Source organism: Sycon ciliatum, chromosome 8, assembly GCF_964019385.1.
Source record: "Sycon ciliatum chromosome 8, ocSycCili1.1, whole genome shotgun sequence".
NCBI classification, from domain to species: domain Eukaryota; kingdom Metazoa; phylum Porifera; class Calcarea; order Leucosolenida; family Sycettidae; genus Sycon; species Sycon ciliatum.
In genome coordinates, this window is record NC_088650.1 from 31,419,091 (window position 1) to 31,438,870 (window position 19,780).

The 19,780-nt window shown below is 50.7% G+C and overlaps 1 protein-coding gene across 1 annotated transcript in view; it reads left to right on the forward strand.

Annotated features, from left to right (window-relative positions):
• The window catches only part of LOC135822740 (phospholipid-transporting ATPase ABCA3-like), a gene marked incomplete at its 3' end in the record, with an annotated part of 60,521 nt that overhangs the window by 37,477 nt on the left and 3,264 nt on the right, over positions 1–19,780 (forward strand). The window contains 10 exon segments of the mRNA XM_065335566.1: positions 1,994–2,151; positions 2,783–2,908; positions 3,400–3,516; positions 4,034–4,207; positions 5,041–5,151; positions 5,532–5,632; positions 16,019–16,102; positions 16,743–16,911; positions 17,621–17,677; positions 19,075–19,276. Coding sequence (XP_065191638.1) covers positions 1,994–2,151; positions 2,783–2,908; positions 3,400–3,516; positions 4,034–4,207; positions 5,041–5,151; positions 5,532–5,632; positions 16,019–16,102; positions 16,743–16,911; positions 17,621–17,677; positions 19,075–19,276 — 1,299 coding nt within the window.

Genomic DNA, 19,780 nt, shown 5'->3' on the forward strand with positions numbered 1-19,780 from the left:
TATGATGAGGGGCAGTGGCAACAAAAACAAAAACAGCAAACAGAGAGAGATAGCAGGAGAAAGACGGCGATAGTAGTACATCTGGTGTGCGACGTATAGAAAAGAGAGATAACAAGAGATACGCACAAAAAGGAAACAATAATTATTCCCGTAGCTATGCAGAAGACGTTACTTCAGTAACGTCTGGCGCTAGCCAGGGTCCACACAGCTTTAATTTGGTGTTTGTTTGTTTGTGTGTTTGTGTCACGCCTGGAGCTATCCCGTATCTGTCCCGTATCTGTCCCGTATCTGTGACTACAAAGGCTCTACAGGATTGTACATAACAGCTGTCCACAATATTTGCTGGCTTCCGTATCTGTCCCGTACAGTACCAATATTCGTCGTATTATGTATACGACTCCCTGATGTAGACGGAGATTTGGAAAGAAATAGGGAGACGAGGAGGAAATTAAATTAGAATAGACGCCGAATAGGTGATAGGATGCGTCAGCAAAAACATACTTTGGAAGAGAGATCCCGTCGTCTCCAAAATAAGCGTGAATGGGTGATTCAGCGCCGGTCACAGGAAACGTCGGAAGAGAGATCCCGTCGACTCCAGAACGCCCGTGATTGGCAGAGTCAGCGCTGGTCACAGTAAACGTCGGAAGAGAGATCCCGTCGACTCCAGAATGCCCGTGATCGGCAGAGTCAGCACCAGTCCCAGGATACGTCAAGACAGACATCCCGTCGACTCCAGAATGCCCTTGATCGGCAGAGTCAGCGCCGGTCACAGGAAACGTCAGGACAGACATCCCGTCGAGTCCAGATCGCCCGTGATCGGCAGAGTCAGCGCCGGTCACAGGAAACGTCAGGACAGACATCCCATCGACTCCAGAACGCCCGTGATCGACAGAGTCAGTGCTGGTCCCAAGAAACGTCGGACGACACAAATGCAAGAAATGAGCATAGGAGGCTTAATCGTGCTGATTCGCGTCATGCTACTGCAGCTGCGCACATGGAAACTGTGCGGTCTATGGTAGAGGAAAAATCATGCAATGGTGTCCTCTTTGACGCGTGAAGAGCGCCAGCAGTATAGCCACCTATATAGCCACATATACAATGAAAAAACATTTCCATCAGTTCTAATAACATGTACGATGAGCTAGGCAAAAAAGCATAAAGCATAGCGTAGGGCCCTGAGCTTCCAAGCTCTCTCGTTTGAACCTGTATTATTGCAGTTCCGAAACAATCAACCAGGTGATGGAGTGTGGGCACCCGAAGTCCCACCTGGACTCCACTGGAAGAACATTCCATGCAGGGATATCAGCGATAGGCCAAGCGTTGAAAAACAGCCATGAGGACACATCGTCTAGAAGTCCACCGCGCTCGAACTGAAATTGCAGGATCAAACAATTGCCCACGCGTCGTCAGGCAGCGTAACTCTTCTCCCTTCATCACCATCCATCTCCAGCAACCGTCTCCACTCATAGCTCATGCCTCTGCCACCACTGTACTCCGAGCTTCGCAGTTTGAAACCATTCGGGGGTCAGCTACACCACCGCGAATGGAGAGACGAGGACGACAACGGTCGTGACAGAAAATACACTGCCCTGGCGACCGCGTCGCGGAACCCTCGCCCCAGCAAATTCAGAAACACGCCAGGGGCGACTCTGGTGGACCCAGAGCCACCCCGTGGCCTAAGACTAGTAAGAGGAACGACTGAAAACTCAGATAAAACGGAGCTACAAAAAGTGCAACCGTCCCCTTCAAGCACAGTTACACACCCACACACCCACACACACACACGCACACACGCACACACGCACACACGCACACACGCACACACGCACACACGCACACACGCACACACACACACACACACACACACACACAAACACACACACAGGGTTGATTTGGGTCGAATGGTAACGCTCTAGTGGTGTGTTTGTGTTTGTGTGTGTGTGCATGCGTGCATGTGCACACCTACATATGTGCATGTATATCATGTTCTCAGAGATTGCCGTGCCTTGCGACCAGCCTGACCCATTGAAAACCATATCGTATGGCAACAGCCCCAACTGCACAGCATACCTACCTGTGCCATCCTGTTTCCAGACGGCGTATGATCCGGAAGGCTATAACATGTATGCCAGAGTCTGGCATTCAGCTAAGGTCAGTGGGGAGTGCACGTAAAATCTGTGTGAAAATTCGTCATTCACAGTCCCATGCATGAGTGCTAAGATCTCTGATGCAGTTTAGCCTTCCTATCTTACTTCTTGCAGCATGTTGAATGTTACTTGTATAATTATAATGTGAGCCATCTCATGATGTGTTTGGTGCTGATGGTCTTACTGCCATGCTATGATGTGTTTGGTGCTGATAGTCTTACTGCCATGTCATGATGTGTTTGGTGCTGATGGTCTTACTGCCACTGCTCACGCCCATCCGTCATCGTCGTCGTTGTTGCTGTTATTGTGATATTGCTGCCGTTGTCGTTGTGGACATCACCACTGTTGCTGTCTCTGTTATTGTTTCTGCTGCTATTGCCACTGTCGTCATTGTCATCGAATTTGTGCCTGTATTTGTGTCTGCTGGTGCGGCTGCTGTTATTACTGCTGCTGTTGCTGTTGCTGCTGCTGTTGCTGCTGCTGCTGCTGCTGTTGCTGCTGTTGCTGCTGTTGCTGCTGCTGCTGCTGCTGTTGCTGCTGTTGCTGTTGCTGCTGTTGCTGCTGCTGTTGCTGCTGCTGTTTCCTCCATTGTCATCACCGTCATCGACACCGCGATTGTTGTTGCTGCATTCCAGGGTATTCACACCTTGCCATACGCCGTCAACACTTGGTCTAACATGCATCTACGCAACACGCTGAATGACGCTAGCTACTCCATCACCACCGTCAACAGTCCGCTGGACAAGACCGTGGAAGACCAGGTAGGTTTTTGAATGTGTTTCCATGGAGACTGGTACCGACCACCTCCATCTCTGCATGTCTACGTATGTACATTACCGCTCAATGAACCTGCTGCCTAACCCGACCGTGCAAGAGAGCCCAAACGAGGTCCCACCGTGTACAGGATCACATGACGGGAAATTACACCGTTTGGTCTAACTCTTTGATGAAGTAGTCACTGTATGGCCTGTGCTTTTAACAGATTACACTGTATGCACATGTCTTGTGTAGGCTGCTGTTCTGTTCGCAAGCCTCAACATCAGCTTGTGTTGCACGCAGCATGGTATTATTGACGTCGTGTTGCATGTAGCGAGGTGCCATTGACGTTGTGTTGCATGCAGCATGGTGATATTGACTTTGACGATTACTTCTTGAGAAGAACTACTTCAGGTACATTGAATGTGTGTTTGAAATCCTGTTTAGGGCACGAATGCTGTCTGCTATTGTCACTGTGTCTTCTTGATCCTGGCAGGCGGAAGCTGTTTCAAGCGATGGTGGCTCTCTGTCGTTTGGGATTGTAGCTACCCTCGGAATGTCTTTCCTGACTGCCAGCTTTGCATTCAACCCGATTGACGAGTATCGATCCAAAGTAAGAAATGTCCTAGACTGGCAGACTGATCGTATAAATACAGATTGAGCCAGTTGAGGGTAGAAAGACAGACCTCCTGTCTTCGGCACCCAAAGTAAATGCATGCACATACAAATCAATACTTTGGGCTTAGCTCATGGAAGACTACAAGTATTTGGCTTGGCCCATCTCTCATGTGATAAGCTCCGTACAAGTGTGAGTGTGTCTGGGCAGGTTGGACCCTGCTGCCACTGTTTAGAGGTCTTCCGTAACAAATAATGTCTGTTGTGTGTATGTGTGTGTGTGTGTGTGTGTGTGTGCCTGCGAGCCCGCGCGCATGTATGCGCGTGTACGTGTGTGATGCACATGTATGTGTATGTGTGTGTGTGTGTGTGTGTGTGTGTGTGTGTGTGTGTGTGTGTGTGTGTGTGTGTGTGTGTGTGTGTGTGTGTGTGTGTGTGTGTACATATGTATGTGCGTGTATGTGTGTGTTTGTTTGTGTGTGTGTGCCTGTGAATACCTGTGTTATCTTGTCCAGTCTAAGCACATTCAGTTTGTCAGCGGAGTGCACATCTCTGTGTATTGGGTGGCTAACTACGTGTGGGACATGATCAACTACCTGATCCCACTCGTATTCCTCATGATCGTATATGCGGCGTTCGACATTGACGCCTTCAAGGGTTCTAACTTTGGAGCAGTAGTTGTTTTGCTGGTGAGTAGTTATGATATCGGAGTGTGCCATAGAACTGTATCGTATACATGTACTGTATTTCAGCCTTTTTCAGGTTTCTCCGAATCACACAATCGTAGTACTATGTAGGGCTCTGGAATGCCCCACGCCTCCTGCCCTGCCCCATAGCTCCTGCCCTGCCCCATAGCTCCTGCCCTGCCCCATAGCTCCTGCCCTGCCCCATAGCTCCTGCCCTGCCCCATAGCTCCTGCTCTCCATCTCCCTACCCTCACCTCCATGTCCTGCCCCACAGCTCCTGCCCTGCCCCTCACCTCCATGCCCTGCCCCACAGCTCCTGCCCCTCACCTCCATGCCCTGCCCCACAGCTCCTGCCCCTCACCTCCATGTCCTGCCCCACAGCTCCTGCCCCTCACTTCCATGTCCTGCCCCACAGCTCCTGCCCTGTCCCTCACCTCCATGTCCTGCCCCACAGCTCCTGCCCTGCCCCTCACCATGCCCTGCCCCACAGCTCCTGCCCCTCACCTCCATGCCCCACAGCTCCTGCCCTGACCCTCACCTCCATGTCCTGCCCCACAGCTCCTGCCCCTCACTTCCATGTCCTGCCCCACAGCTCCTGCCCCTCACTTCCATGTCCTGCCCCACAGCTCCTGCCCTGCCCCTCACCTCCATGTCCTACCCCACAGCTCCTGCCCTGCCCCTCACCTCCATGTCCTACCCCACAGCTCCTGCCCTGCCCCTCACCTCCATGCCCTGCCCCACAGCTCCTGCCCTGCCCCTCACCTTCTGCTTCCCCTCACTGGATACCTTACTGTCCTGCAATGGCTGTTGTCTGTTCCTTTCTCCTTTGTGTTCAGTTGTTGTTCGGCTGGAGTGGAATACCGCTAGGGTATCTCTGGTCGTTCTTGTTCAGCAATCCACTCGTCGGCTACGGAACCATTGCATTCTTCCAGTTCATCTTGGGGTTGGTAAGTGCAGAAAATGTTTCTTCAGAGACGAAAATTCAGGAAATTTTGCCACGACAACAGACTTGACAACACTGAATTCACTTGCATTAGCTGCTCGTGATATCTTGGAGAGATACGTGTACTTGCATTGGGTTTGTGAGGGTTCACTGGGTATAAGCGGTTGTCGTGAGTTCCCTCTGGGAATGGACATGATAATTTACTGTATTGTGAGGCGCAGCGGGTTCAGTTTGTGCCTGCGATGGTTCAGCTGCATGCGTCGTACCTGTTGCTCACCGTGGGAAATGTTGTGCGGCTGTATCGCCGATATCATCATTGACAATTTGAGCACGTTCAGCTACGTGAACGTGAACATGTCTGTGTGTGTGTTGTACTGCGTCCAGGTGTACTTGGTGGTCGTGTTCATCCTTCAAATCTCGACTAGTGTCTCACAGGCTGCTACGGACACTACTCGCCGAGTGTTCTTCACACTACCTCATTACAGGTAAGAATGATGTCATATTACCTCACTGCAGGTAAAAATGATGTCATATTACCTCACTGCAGGTAAAAATGATGTCATATTACCTCAATACAGGTAAGAATAGTAGTGGATAAACCTTGTTTTAGTTCACACCTGCTGTTGGTTGACAACATGAAACAAGGTCACGGTGTCCTCCACCTTGTTTCATGTTGTCAACCAACAACAGGTAAGAATGATGCAATATTACCTCACTAATAATAATAATATTCGCGGGATCCGCGTCGGCATCGCTTGAATGTTCAGAAACACACAAACTAGCTGTTGGAACGTTCTCCATTTGTTAGTGTTTGTCTTCGTTTAACATGTATATTACTCAGTATGTCGTAATTGGACACTGCTCGATTATTCTTACCTCGTGCGTTTCACTATTTGTAACGTGGCTCCTCTGCTTCAGTTTTCGTTCTATCTCTCTGGCAGGGGCAACCACCACCCGTCTGGTGGGTGCCAGCATCCTCCGGCAGTTGCGCTGGGACTCTACGATACATTCTTGTTCTTCGATAATTAGAAATCTGCCTTTCTAGTTCTTCGCTGTTTGAATTATTATTTATTTGTGTTGTTTCTTGCGGCACTCGCTTTTGTGTAGATTTGACCTTTTTGCATGTCCGCGTGAGTACAGATGACATCATGCATTATTTTCTGTCACGTGTTTTGCTTTGAGCGTGTCGTTCAAGATGTTTGAACTGCGCCCGCTGGCCGATTTTCTTTGCTTGCTGTTTTCTTTGCCAGTCAAGCGTGGGGACGCTACGGTGTCGTCCTTCTTGGCTGTGTGTCCGGTACGGGGCCGGGTACGTGCGTCCCCAGCTCTCCGTTCTTTGTTCTTTTTTGAGTTAGATTCTTCAATGGTGAAAAGAATTCGGGTGGACACACCCATTCCCATAGCGCTGCATATCACATCCGAACCAGTTCCGTTATTTTACAACGTTTCGGCTCTTGGCCATCATCAGGTAATAACAATGAATACCGTGGAAGCCACACAAGAGCAGTATATACGCAGAGTGTAGCGCCAAAAAAGATGCGAATTATGTCACCTAGTATGACAGAGAGAGAGAAAAAAAGGCGCAACTAGCACATCACGGAGGAGAAGCAGCAAAAGGTAGCGCGCATTGTGCTCTGTGAATGGCGTTGCACAGAGTGTAGCGCCAAAAAATAAAATGATGCGAGTTATGTCACCTCTATACAGAGGGGGGGGGGGGGGAGAGAGAAGGTGCAACTGTGCACATCACGGAGAAGAAGAGCGCGCCGTTGTGCTCTACGAAGTGAGGGTACATGCCAAATAATTATGGTGTTAATTCTAGCACAGGATCTAGGAGGGGAGCACGGAGCCCCATGAGTCAATGCACTATGAGGTTAAAACTTCCATGCCAAACTGTTACCACCAGGGACGCGACGAGGCATCAGGAATAGAATGGTTTTGAGTGACCCGCCTCATATTATAATTATTCAGTGATATTGAAGTAGCAGCAGGGGAAGCTGAGAAAATTCACAACAAATCCCATCCGGTGCTTATGTTCACATGGGGCTTGGCATCACGAATCTCAATCGCCTCGCGCAGTTTTCGACGGGCTCGATCAGGCTCTCTTCCTATTACTTCAACTGCAGAGAATGCACTTTGCCCATAGTTAAGCTTACATCCAGGGTGAGTGGTGCGAAAATGTTGGCCCCATGGCTTGTCGAGTTCCTGGCGTCTTGCCTCACCATTATGTTCTTCCAGGCGAGTTTCCAGAAAGCGGCCAGTCTCACCAACATATTGTTCCGGACATTCTTTGCACTTCAGCTGATATACAACATTCTTCTGCATACATACATCCTGTCCCCCGGATATACACGAGATACATGGCCCCTTTGGGCGACCTCTCTTTTTCGGTTGTAGCGGATTTGCAGCCTTGACACATAGAGGAGGAACGAGGGCGGAGCGACACAATGTGCGCCTCAGGCTACCGGTGTGCTCATATACGACTCTAACCGGAATTTTATACTTTCTGATTGCTTTATTCACTGCTTGATGTACTTTATCTGACTTATATGGAAGCTTTAGAAATGCGCAGCATGGGTTGGCATGGCGACGACGCTTTGGCCTTATGGAGGCAGTGCGTGCCTCTTCAATGATTTTCTCTGGGTAATTGTTCAATCTTAATTGCTCATGAACCATCGCTTCACTTTCTGCACGCATTCTGGTATTCGATGAGAGCCTCTGAGCTCTTAGGAATTGTGACGAAGCAACTGCCAATTTGATATGGTGGGGAACTGCCGAAGTATAATCAATGAGTAGACCACTAGCACATGCCTTCTGGTACAGCTTGTATGCCAGCTTGCCTTCCTGGATCATAATTGTGATATCCATATAATTTATGGAGCCACTCACCTCGCTGAGCTCATATGTGAAGTTGATACTTGGGTGTGCAGAGTTGAAATGCTGCACAAACCGCATCAAGCTCTCTCTGCCGTGGGTCCATAGCAGCAGGATATCGTCGATGTAGCGTTTGTAGAGGAGCGGTACTAACGGAGAATCCTGCAGAAGCCTGGCCTCAACCGTATGCATGAATAGAATCGCAAATGGGGGTGCAAGATTGTTACCCATTGCAACCCCGTCCACTTGGTGATAGATCTGATGGCCAAATCTGAAATAGTTGTGGCTGAGAACAAACAGCAGCAGATTCCGTACCCCGCTCACACTCAGCCCAAACATGTCGATCCGCTGGGAATATTGCTGCAGCATATCCACCACTGCCTGAACGCCCTCCCGAATAGGTATGCTCGGATATAACCCGACTACATCCATGGACATAACAATGGTGCCATCGGGGGCGTTCAATCCCGGACATGCGTCACAGATGTGGGTTATTGCTTCCGTCGTGTTAGCCAGGTGGGCCGGGACAAATTGAATGAGCTGCTGTAGGATGCGCTCCAATACGATAGATACTCCAGTCGTTGGGCTGTCGCACGCTGCTACCACGGGTCGCAATGGTAAGTTCTGCTTATGGTCCTTTGGAAGACCGTACCACTCGGGGAACTTCGTACTGCTTGGTAGGATTGACTTTAGGAGTTTTGAATCCATGTTCTTGCACTCTGACAGTATTACTTCTCGTGTCTTGGTCTCGTAGGACTCTATGGTCAAATCTACTTTCTCATACATGGTCATGTTCGATAATATGTCTTCTGCTTTCTGCAAATACAGCTCCTGTCTCATAGCAACGAGTTTTTTACTTTTATCCGATGGTTTGATGATGGTTTCTTGGTCTGTGCGAAGTCGCTTCAGCTCCACCCGCTCCTCCTGCGTCAGATTGGGCTTAGAGGGTGTGTGTCTGTCGTAAGCTCGTAACACCTCGTCGCGGAAGTTGGCCATGTTCCTTCAATGGTGTTTTGAGAACATGTTTGGTAATACAGTCTTCTAAATAGTTCGATGCTTCCAATGGTTGTGTCTGATGCAAGTGTGGGTTTGCGAGGGAACCGGTGAACCATTTGGTCCTTCGAGCCGGATCCGACAGGTTTCGACTAGTAGTGTCAGCGGTGGTAATGGCGTTTCCGCCACCACCAGAGTTTGTGACTCGTAGTTTTACGCCACGCCATTATGGTACGAGCGTGGGTGAAACTCCTGTTGAGGAACTTGAGGACCGCTGGAAAGAGTTGATTCGTCGGAGAACAAACCTCCGTAGACGCCACACGCGGATCAGTAACCGCTTGCGAACTCTGATTGCTTGCTCGTCGCCGTCTCGCCGATATTTGCAGCCTGATGTCCGTGAATTAGAATTTGTACGGTCAGAGCTGAATTCGGTTTTAGAAATTATGCGCAGCATGTTGGAATCCCAAGAGAGTGAGCAACTGCTGAATGAGTTGGACGAGTGGGAGGCGAAGTTTGATAAGGAGAGTGTTGGTGTGATGGCTGCTGCTGAGGCGATCTTGGATTCGCCTGTTGAGTCGGTTTCTGGCCAAGTGGCATCAGGCCAACAATCAACAGTCGCAGAACAGGTTACCCCTGTGCCACCGTCAACACCACCGCACATGCGGCCTGTGCCACCTCTACCAGCACCACGCACACGGCCAACACCACCACCAAAGCCAAGTAGTCTGAGCAGCAGACTAAGTGTGACGTCAGTTGGTTATAGTGCTCCTGCCAGTAGACTTTCTGAGTGGTCTCCTCTAACGGAATCTGCTGTCGACCCCCATGTTAGCGATTGGCTTGCCAGTATGCAACGGCCACATGGAGTAAGCGCTTTTCACCATCTGAAGCCACTAGAGCTGCCCAAATTTAGTGGCAGGACCCAGCAGTTTGTACGGTGGAAACAAACATTTAAGCGCCTCGTGGACGAGGACCGCTTCGTCTCTGACGAATATAAACTGGCACGACTGAAGGAGGCGCTGCAGGGTAGCTCGGCCGAAGACATTATCGCGGATATGTTCGACGGTCCGGGTGCATACACTGCAGCCTGGACGGAGCTTGAGCGCTGGTTTGGTGGTTCTGACCGCCATCTTGCCTTGCAAGAGAGAGAGATTCTGAATCACCCACGCATTGCCTCTGACAGGGACACCGAGTCTGTCCGGAAGTTTGCTGTCAAGCTCAGAAATGTGCTCATGAACCTGGACTTGGCTGGAGAGACCCCTGGTAGGGAGCTATTCCTAAGTGCGCTGGAGAAGCTACCCAGAAGTGTAGTTATACGATTTTACGAACAACATCCAGACAGCAAATGCAACGCAACCACGTTGTCGTTCTGGCTGGTAAAACGGGTCCAGAACGCTAAGCGAGCCGATGACATCTTGGCGACAGTCGGCACAGAGAAGTTGAACAAGACACCTCCTGCGGTCCCGCCAAAGCCTAGGTCATCTGCTGTGTATGCTGTGGAGCTCAGTACTCAGCAGTGTGCCAAGTGCAGCAAGAGCCATGCCACAGCAGAGTGTCCGGAATTCAGGGCGCTGACAATCAAGCGCCGCTGGGACCTGGTCAAGCGTGCCAAGCTGTGTAGCTGTTGTTTGGAGCATGGACACTGGGCGCGTGAGTGCCAGAAGCTGGAACGTTGCCACTGTGGAGAGAGGCACCACTCACTTCTGCACTACAGCAAGTCAGTGCAGCCACAAGCTGCAGCGCAGAATCCCGCTACGATGCGACCAGCAGCTACGGCACCTCGGCAGGAAAGTTCTCACCATGCTAGTGTCAGCGTGCCGCAGACTACCGCTTTCGCTACCGTGCCAGTGAAGATTATTGGCCCAACTGGCAAGTCGGCAATCTGTACGGCCATGCTGGACTCAGGCTCGACTGCAAGCTTCATACGGGAGGATGTAGCCCATGAGTTGGACATGGCAGGTGAAGTTCACATGTTGAACACATCCACGATTGGTGCGCAGCAGACCTCCGGCTATCGGGAACTGGTCAAGGTGCAGATGGAATCCATTGATGGAACAGTGTCATACCCGCTCAAGGCATGGGTATATGATCGTGTGACCAAGAAGACGCAGGTCGTCGACTGGAGCCGGTACAAGTCCAGCTATGAACATCTGCAGTTCATAGACTTTCCCGAAATCTCCAGCACCACGGTCGACCTCCTGATTGGTCTAGACGTCATTGATGCCCACGCATCACTCGCGGAGTACAGAAGCAGCAGTGGTGGACCAATTGCCCGCAAGACGCCACTGGGATGGGTGTGTATGGGCCCAACGCCCAGTGCACCCAGTGATGACGAGTTGTCTGTCAACTTCGTGCATGCTTTATACGGCGAATGCAGCATAGACAGCCTGGTCCAGAATTTCTGGAATCTGGAGGCAGTCGGTATGAAGCACGAAGGCACCTACATCACCCCTGCAGAGAAGCTGGCTGAGGAGATCGTTGAGAAATCCATCAGCTTCCATGATCAGCGAGTCACCATGGCAATCCCATGGGTCCACAGCAACTCCGAGCCTGGTGTCACCGCTAATCGCGCCATGGCGGACCATCGCCTGCGCATGCTAGAAAAATCGCTGGACAAGCGTCCAGAGCTGAAGGCAGCATACGGCAAGGTCATCCGTAGCCACATTGACAAAGGCTATGTGCGCGCAGTGTCGGCAGCAGAGGTTGAGGCAGATGGCGACGACCAGTGGTTCCTGCCGCACTTCGCCATTGTACGAGACGACAAGGCCACCACGAAGGTACGTGTCGTCTTTGATGCTGCTGCTAAGTATGACGGCACGTCGATCAATGAGTGTATGTACCCTGGACCCGCTCTGCAGAATGACCTAGTGAAAGTGCTTCTGCGGTTCTGCAAGGAGCCAGTAGCGCTCACGGCGGACATTACCGAGATGTTCCTGCAAGTCGTGCTGGCTGAGCAAGACCGCCGATATCATCGCTTTGTGTGGGACTCACGCGTATACGAGTTCCAGAGGTTGGTGTTCGGCATCAAGGCGTCTCCGTACCTGGCATGCAAGGCGCTACAAGTGGTGTGCCGCGAGACAGCCGACAAGTATGACCCAGCCATGTTGCAGATCGTTGACCGAGACATGTATGTGGATGATCTGCTGCACTCTGCTGTCTCCGTACCGGAAGCCATCCGCACACAGCAGACAGTACAGGACATCCTTGAGCAGGGCAGCTTCCACCTCCGCAAGTGGCTCAGCAATAGCTCGGAGGTGATGGACGGCGTACCGGAAGCTGACCGCTCACCGCAACTCGTAGCTAGCATCAATGATCATGATCACTGTGCGCTACCATCAGTCAAGATGCTAGGCGTGATGTGGTCGGCAGAGGATGATACCTTCGCCTTTGAGTTCAAGCCGCCCGCAACAGAGAAGCTGACCAAGCGAGCCGTGCTGAGTAAGATGGCATCTATATTCGACCCACGCGGACAACTAGCTCCCTTCACGATTCGCTCTCGTGTCATGTTCCAGGAGCTGTGCATCCTCGGCGTGGGCTGGGATGATCCACTGGACGCTGAGCACACGCGGAGATGGACATCCTGGTTTAGCGAGCTGGGAGATCTGGCGCTGATCCGTGCGCCGCGCTGCTTCAAGTGTCCGGGTCGCGAGTCGTCTGTCGCTACATTGTCGCTGCACGTGTTCACGGATGCTTCAGATGCCGCCTACGCCGCTAACGTGTACGTCCGTGCTGAGTACCCAGACGGCAATGTGCGAGTGACGCTAGCACTCGCCAAGGCGCGTCCATGTCCCATTAAGAAGATGTCGATCCCGAAGCTGGAGCTGAAGGGTGCTGTGCTTGGTGTTTGCCTGGCCAAGACAGTGAATGACGCGCTAGATCTGCCGCAGGCTGATGCCACCTACTGGTCCGACTCGATGAACGTGCTTCACTGGGTGAGAGCACATTCCAGAAAGTTTAAAGTCGACGTGGGCAACCGGATAGCTGAAGTACAAGAGTATTCAGCTGGCAGCCAGTGGAACCACGTTCCTGGAAAGCTGAACCCAGCCGACAAGGGCACCAGAGGCTTGACAGCAGCCCAGCTAGCCAGTGATTCAGTATGGTGGAACGGCCCTGAGTTCCTCGTCCAGCAGCACACTGAGTGGCCGTCTCGTCAGATAACCGTGCCAAAAGAGTTGCCTGGAATGGTAAAGCGAGCGCAAGTGATGGCGTTCGCTGTGCAGCAAGTGTCAGCGGAGGTGTTTCGTCTCCACCCCGACAACTACTCGTCATGGAAACGACTAGTAAGAGTGACGGCCTGGTGCTACCGTTTCATCAACCGGTGTCGTCGACGTCATGCTAGCACGAGAGGGGATCCGGAAGCAGCGAGTGCAGCAGTCGACTCTGTGGAGCTGAAGTCTGATGAGCTCCAGCGTGCCGAATGTCACTGGTATGCGATCGCACAAGCAGAGAGCTATCCCGCTTCGTATCGGCAGCTGACGTCAGGGAAGTCCCTTGCAGCGAATGACCCGCTGCTACGGCTGAATCCAGTGCTCGACAAGGATTACCCGTGTGTGCTACGCGTTGGAGGTCGTCTGAAGACTGCCAGCCACTTGCCTGAGCATACCCGGCATCCGATAATCTTGCCACAGCACCATCGGATTACTCAGCTGATAGTCGACGCCGAAGATCGCAAGTGTGATCACAGCGTTGGCCCAAACCACCTCTTGGCAAACCTGATGCTGCGGTTTTGGATCATCCGTGGCAAGGTTGTCACACGATCTCACCGTGCACACTGCGTGCTCTGCAAGAAGAAGTGGGCCACTGTGGCTTCGCAGCAGATAGCACCGCTCCCGCTATTCCGAACAGCTCCACCGTACCGGGCATTTTCAAGAGTGGGAGTTGACTATGCCGGTCCGTTCCGAACAAAACAAGGACGTGGCAAGACCCAGCTCAAGAGGTACCTCTGTGTCTTCTCTTGTTTGCAATCTCGAGCCTGTCATTTCGAGATGGCGTATGGCCTGGACACCGAGTCGTTTCTGCTAGCATTCACCCGTTTCTGCAAGCGCAGAGGCGTGCCAGCTGAGGTCGTGTCAGACAACGGGACGAACTTTGTCGGTGCAGAGCGCGAGCTAAGAGAAGCCGTTCAAGCGCTAGGTTCTGATGAAGTGGCCGCAAGTATGGCCAGCCAAGGAGTTCACTGGCGCTTCAATCCGCCTCTCGCTCCGCACTTTGGCAGCGTATTTGAGTGTGTGGTCAAGGCAGCAAAGCGCGCAATGATGGCAACTCTGTCCCAGGCCAATCTCACTGATGAGGAACTTGTAACTGCCATGGTGAGTGCGGAAGGCCTGCTCAACTCGCGTCCGTTGACCGCTGTCCGGACTGACGTGGATGACGCCGCACCGCTAACACCGATGCACTTCCTAGCTGGACAGTGCGAGCTGACTCTGCCACTCGAAGAAGTCGCTGAGTTGCACCCACAGCGTCGTTGGCGGCTCCTCCAACAGCTCCTACGTGAGGTATGGCGGCGATGGCTTCGAGAAATAGTGCCTCGGCTGAATGTGCTTCAGCGATGGTCTCGACGCAGCCGCAACATCAAGCCCGGTGACATTGTCCTCTGCATGGACAAGTCTACTCCAAGAGGGCGTTGGCCGCTAGCCAAAGTGATAGAAGTGTTCCCCGGATCTGATGGGTTGGTCCGTGTAGTGAACATCAGAATTGGCGCCAAGCAGTCCAAGCGGCCGATAACGCAGTTGGTGCCGTTGGAAGTTGAACCCATCGATGAAGGTACCGGTCAGTATGATGATCTCACGACTTCCGATTAGTCTGGAGTCGTTCGTGAGAGGGGAAATGTTGGAACGTTCTCCATTTGTTAGTGTTTGTCTTCGTTTAACATGTATATTACTCAGTATGTCGTAATTGGACACTGCTCGATTATTCTTACCTCGTGCGTTTCACTATTTGTAACGTGGCTCCTCTGCTTCAGTTTTCGTTCTATCTCTCTGGCAGGGGCAACCACCACCCGTCTGGTGGGTGCCAGCATCCTCCGGCAGTTGCGCTGGGACTCTACGATACATTCTTGTTCTTCGATAATTAGAAATCTGCCTTTCTAGTTCTTCGCTGTTTGAATTATTATTTATTTGTGTTGTTTCTTGCGGCACTCGCTTTTGTGTAGATTTGACCTTTTTGCATGTCCGCGTGAGTACAGATGACATCATGCATTATTTTCTGTCACGTGTTTTGCTTTGAGCGTGTCGTTCAAGATGTTTGAACTGCGCCCGCTGGCCGATTTTCTTTGCTTGCTGTTTTCTTTGCCAGTCAAGCGTGGGGACGCTACGGTGTCGTCCTTCTTGGCTGTGTGTCCGGTACGGGGCCGGGTACGTGCGTCCCCAGCTCTCCGTTCTTTGTTCTTTTTTGAGTTAGATTCTTCAATGGTGTTTTGAGAACATGTTTGGTAATACAGTCTTCTAAATAGTTCGATGCTTCCAATGGTTGTGTCTGATGCAAGTGTGGGTTTGCGAGGGAACCGGTGAACCACTAGCCTTCGCCTCACTGCCTCACTGCAGGTAAGAATGATGTAATATTACAGGCAGCGAGAGCGACTTTCAAATTCACAGTAGCGTGCAAGTGTGACTGGGGCATGCTATACACCCAGTCTGTAGTTGTAAGGTGCATCTTAAAGACTCAATGGTGTGCAGGTCCCGAAATCCTAACTGTTAGCAAGCAATGTTGTACTACGTAGTAGTAAAGATACCACGACTTGAAGAGAAATGTTACCATTCCCTACAATCACTTGCGCCTGAAAAGCACAGGAGTTGCACACTCTCGGTGGATTCTGTACAAGTCATATATTCGTGATGCAAATCTATAACTTGACATTAATTGTGTGCATGTGCATGTGCATGTGTGTGTGTGTGTTTGTGTGTGTGTGTGTGTGTGTGTGTATGTGTGTGTGTGTGTGTGTGTGTGTGTGTGTGTGTGTGTGTGTGTGTGTGCGTATGTGTGTTGTGCCTGATCTGCCGCTATCTACATAGTCTGTCGCAGGGACTGACGGATATCTTCCAGAACTATGAGACGCGGGCTGTGTGTGACCAGCTACCTACCATGGCAGAACTCCTGTAAGATATTTGCTGCATGATTTTGTTGCGATAATAATGGCTGTATTCGGGCAACTGTTTTTTGGTCTCTGACTACTTTGTGGTGAGTCTGATCTACTCGCCTCCAACCGCTTTGGGAGCCGCATCTTTGGACTCGGTGCCCAGAGAACTACACGCATCAAACCTTTCATCCATGCAGTGTGTTTATATCGATTCACCTAATCTGTATACTCCTATGCCTTCATTTGGAAATCCCACAATGGAATCAAAAAGCTAAAAGTCTGAATGTGGGGGTACATGCAACTGGGAATATCTCACGAAGACAAAGTGCTGTGTTAATGGTGTGCGCTGGTTCCGTCCCACGGCTAGCAGTATGACAAGTACGCACTCTGGTTATCTGTGGTGTGTGCCATGGCTAGGCTCAGTAGCTAGCAGTATGACAAATCTGACGATTTGAACCTCTAACTGGACAGGTATGCCTACTTGGAAGTCCCACGAAATCCGCATCCATGCACATGGAAAATGTGAGAAATTCCTGCTGATAGTTAAAAGTCAGCTACTTGTAGGCATTGTGCTCTGTCTCATGGCTAGCTAGCTAGCTCAGTAGCCATGGTGACAGGCACACTCAGAGACTCTCTGTGTATGCGGTGTTCTGCTGTAGGGCCAGCACTGTGACAACTGGCGCTCGCTTGCAGAGCAGGGAAGCCTGCTACTACGCCAGAAGAGTGCGATCGGACGTGTTCGACTGGGATGAGCCCGGTGTGGGCAAGGAGGTTGTCTACATGGCCCTCGCCGGCCCTGTCTTTTTCAGTCTCACACTGCTTGTGGAGGTAAGGCTCGTATGATAAAATGTAGTTTTAGGGGCGGATCCAGAGATCTCCACAGGGGTTCTAGTTTAGCCAAAAGCTGAATAGCTGATACATGCACCGTAGAGTACCGCCAGAATGGCCCACCTCGCGAGAGTGCCTGACCTTGATTTTACAGGCAAGGGAAGAAAATCGTATGGCAGAATGCTACTAAGTTTGTACGGTGTGAGAAACTTTTTGTACTAAGGTCACACTCGCATGTTTTATGTGGGGCTGGCTAGCTAGCTCGCATCCGCTCCAAGGTAAACTGGGTACGGATTGATTGCAAAACGTGGAATGTGTGTACAAAGTCCGTATCGTATGACCTACAAACAGGAAACCACCTCCACAAGACGACCACGAAAGTACGAGATGGTGGGGCGCTCTGGCGGTACTTTACGGTACATGTACCCGTAATGTCACATATTAAAGCCGGGCTTATTCCTGTAGAAGCCGGCAAAAGGGCTACATGTAGGCTTCTATTCAAACCGGGTATTTCTATGTGTGTCCACACTAAAACCAGGCTTATGTGCCCACAGAATTATTATCATAAAATACAGCCACCGCCAGAACATTGCTGATCGTGAGTAGTTTGTGCTAAGTGGTAGCCTGGATGAAAGGGAGCATGGCTGGTTAGTAAGTTGTTACTGATCATTGATCACTCAGCATGCCGCGTCTGTTCTTCCCCTTCCAGTACTTCCTGCGTCTCAACTTCTCGTCCGCGAGCAAACGTCCGTGTGATTTGCAACCGGTAAGGGCCTGGGTAGTTGTTACCAGCTATTGGCCAAAGGCTGACCGCTTCTCCAGACATGTGTGTGTGTGTGTGTGTGTACGACTGTACTGAGAGGAATCGTTTCCGATGATAAGCCAGATCCATAGCTGCTGGAGATGGCTCTCTCGAACATGGTCCCGCTCGTCGTTCTATATTGTCGGCCCCGTAAGGGGACACGTGACCGTAATGGCAGTGTTTACCAGGACCAGGACGACTGTACTTGTGTGTGTGTGTGTGTGTATGTGTGTGTGTGTGTGTGTGTGTGTATGTGTGTGTGTGTGTGTGTGTGTATGTGTGTGTATGTGTGTGTGTGTATGTGTGTATATAATATATGTATATGTGTGTGTTACAACCAACCTGAACGTCCTCCGCTGAGTCTGCTATATATGTGTGTGTGTGTGTGTGTGTGTGTGTGCGAGCGCATGTACATGTGTTTGCATGCATTTGTGGAGAGCAGCTTTTGTCTCCAGTGACTTAGTAGTACCAAGAGTATATAACCCCCCAGAGTGCGCAAGTTCACTTATCAGATCTGGGACGGCGAAACCCGTGTTGCACGTCTTAATAATGACATCATAAGTAGGGGGAGTGTGGACGTGGTGCACCGCCGCGATGGAATGAGGCAAGTCCGACCCAAAAAATGACGTACATCACGGATTACGCCGTCCCACAACCCCATCCCGGTTGCACACTCTGGGGGGGGGGGGGGGTTATGTACTCTTGGTAGTACACAATGCACTGTATACACTCTCACTGGTAGTGGGACCTGACACGATTGTATGGACAGCAGCTGGCCAAGCAAGGAGTATGACATGCCTCACACCACACAGGGAGGTTACCAGTGTTCGTTGGAGTGCATGTGACATGCAGTACCATTGTGCTTTGTTCACCATCAGAGACTTCCATAGTATTGCGGTAGATAGGCTGAATCCAATCTTCTTCCTGGACATTGCCGATAGAGGCTCTATTTGCTAGTGGAGTCTTTATTTGCTGGTAGAGTTTTTTGTTTGCTGATGGAGTCTTAATTTGCCTGTGGAGTCATTATTGGTCGAGTCGTTGTTGGCAAGTCCGAGAGTCATTATTTGCTAGTAGAGTCTTTATTTGCTGATGGAGTCATTATTTGGCAGTATAGTCAATATTCGCCAGTAGAATATTAACCTAGATGAAAGACGGATGCACACTGAGCAGCCGATAGAGAAGCGTGCACTTGTGCAACTGAGGCTCTTTCTATAGAGCTCTATATCTTGTTCAAACCCTTCTGATGAATGCATATCCATCATGCTCATCATTTGTTGGAATGAAATTGTTGTGAAGTGTCCATTACTGCTGCTGTATGGACACCAACATTGTCCGTTGTTGTCTGTTCTTGACTAATCTAGACTGAAGGTGAAGATGATGATGTGGCAGCAGAGAGAAGACGCATCGAGGCCATGGGCTTCCCGAGTGAGAGCGACAACGATCTAGTAATCATGAAGAATCTGACCAAGTCGTACTCGGGCTCCAAGCTGGGCAGACCGTCTGCAGACAACCTCTGCCTGGGCATTCCGGCTGGCGAGTGCTTTGGACTTCTGGGCGTCAATGGTAGGTGATGCATGCTGCCGGGTTGGTGCTCTGAAAGAGCGTTCCGATTTCTAGACTTACTCTGTTATTTTGTTTGTGCTCCACTGACCAAGTTTGGATGTATAGCGTACAGATGTCCTCCTGCACCGTTCATTATTCTACTTTATTTCCTTAATTTAACAGAAAGTTTGAAATCTAGGAAGTGCATATATGAATGGAGACAAGGAATCTGAAGCAACTATAAATAGCGCAATGAGGATGACAAAACTCAGCATCTTACATATTCAAAGCGGCACAAGTTGTGTGAGGGTGGTCAGTGAGAGAGGTTTGTCACGAGTTATCTACTGTTGGCAACTAACTGAAAGCTGGTGCTTGCTTTATGCTGCGATCAGTTATACATGAGGCACAGTCACGTTAGCGATGAGTACGTTTTGTGCTGCTTGGTACTATCCTGTGTGTGTGTGTGTGTGTGTGTGTGTGTGTGTGTGTGTGTGTGTGCATGTGTGTGTGTGTGCATGTGTGCGT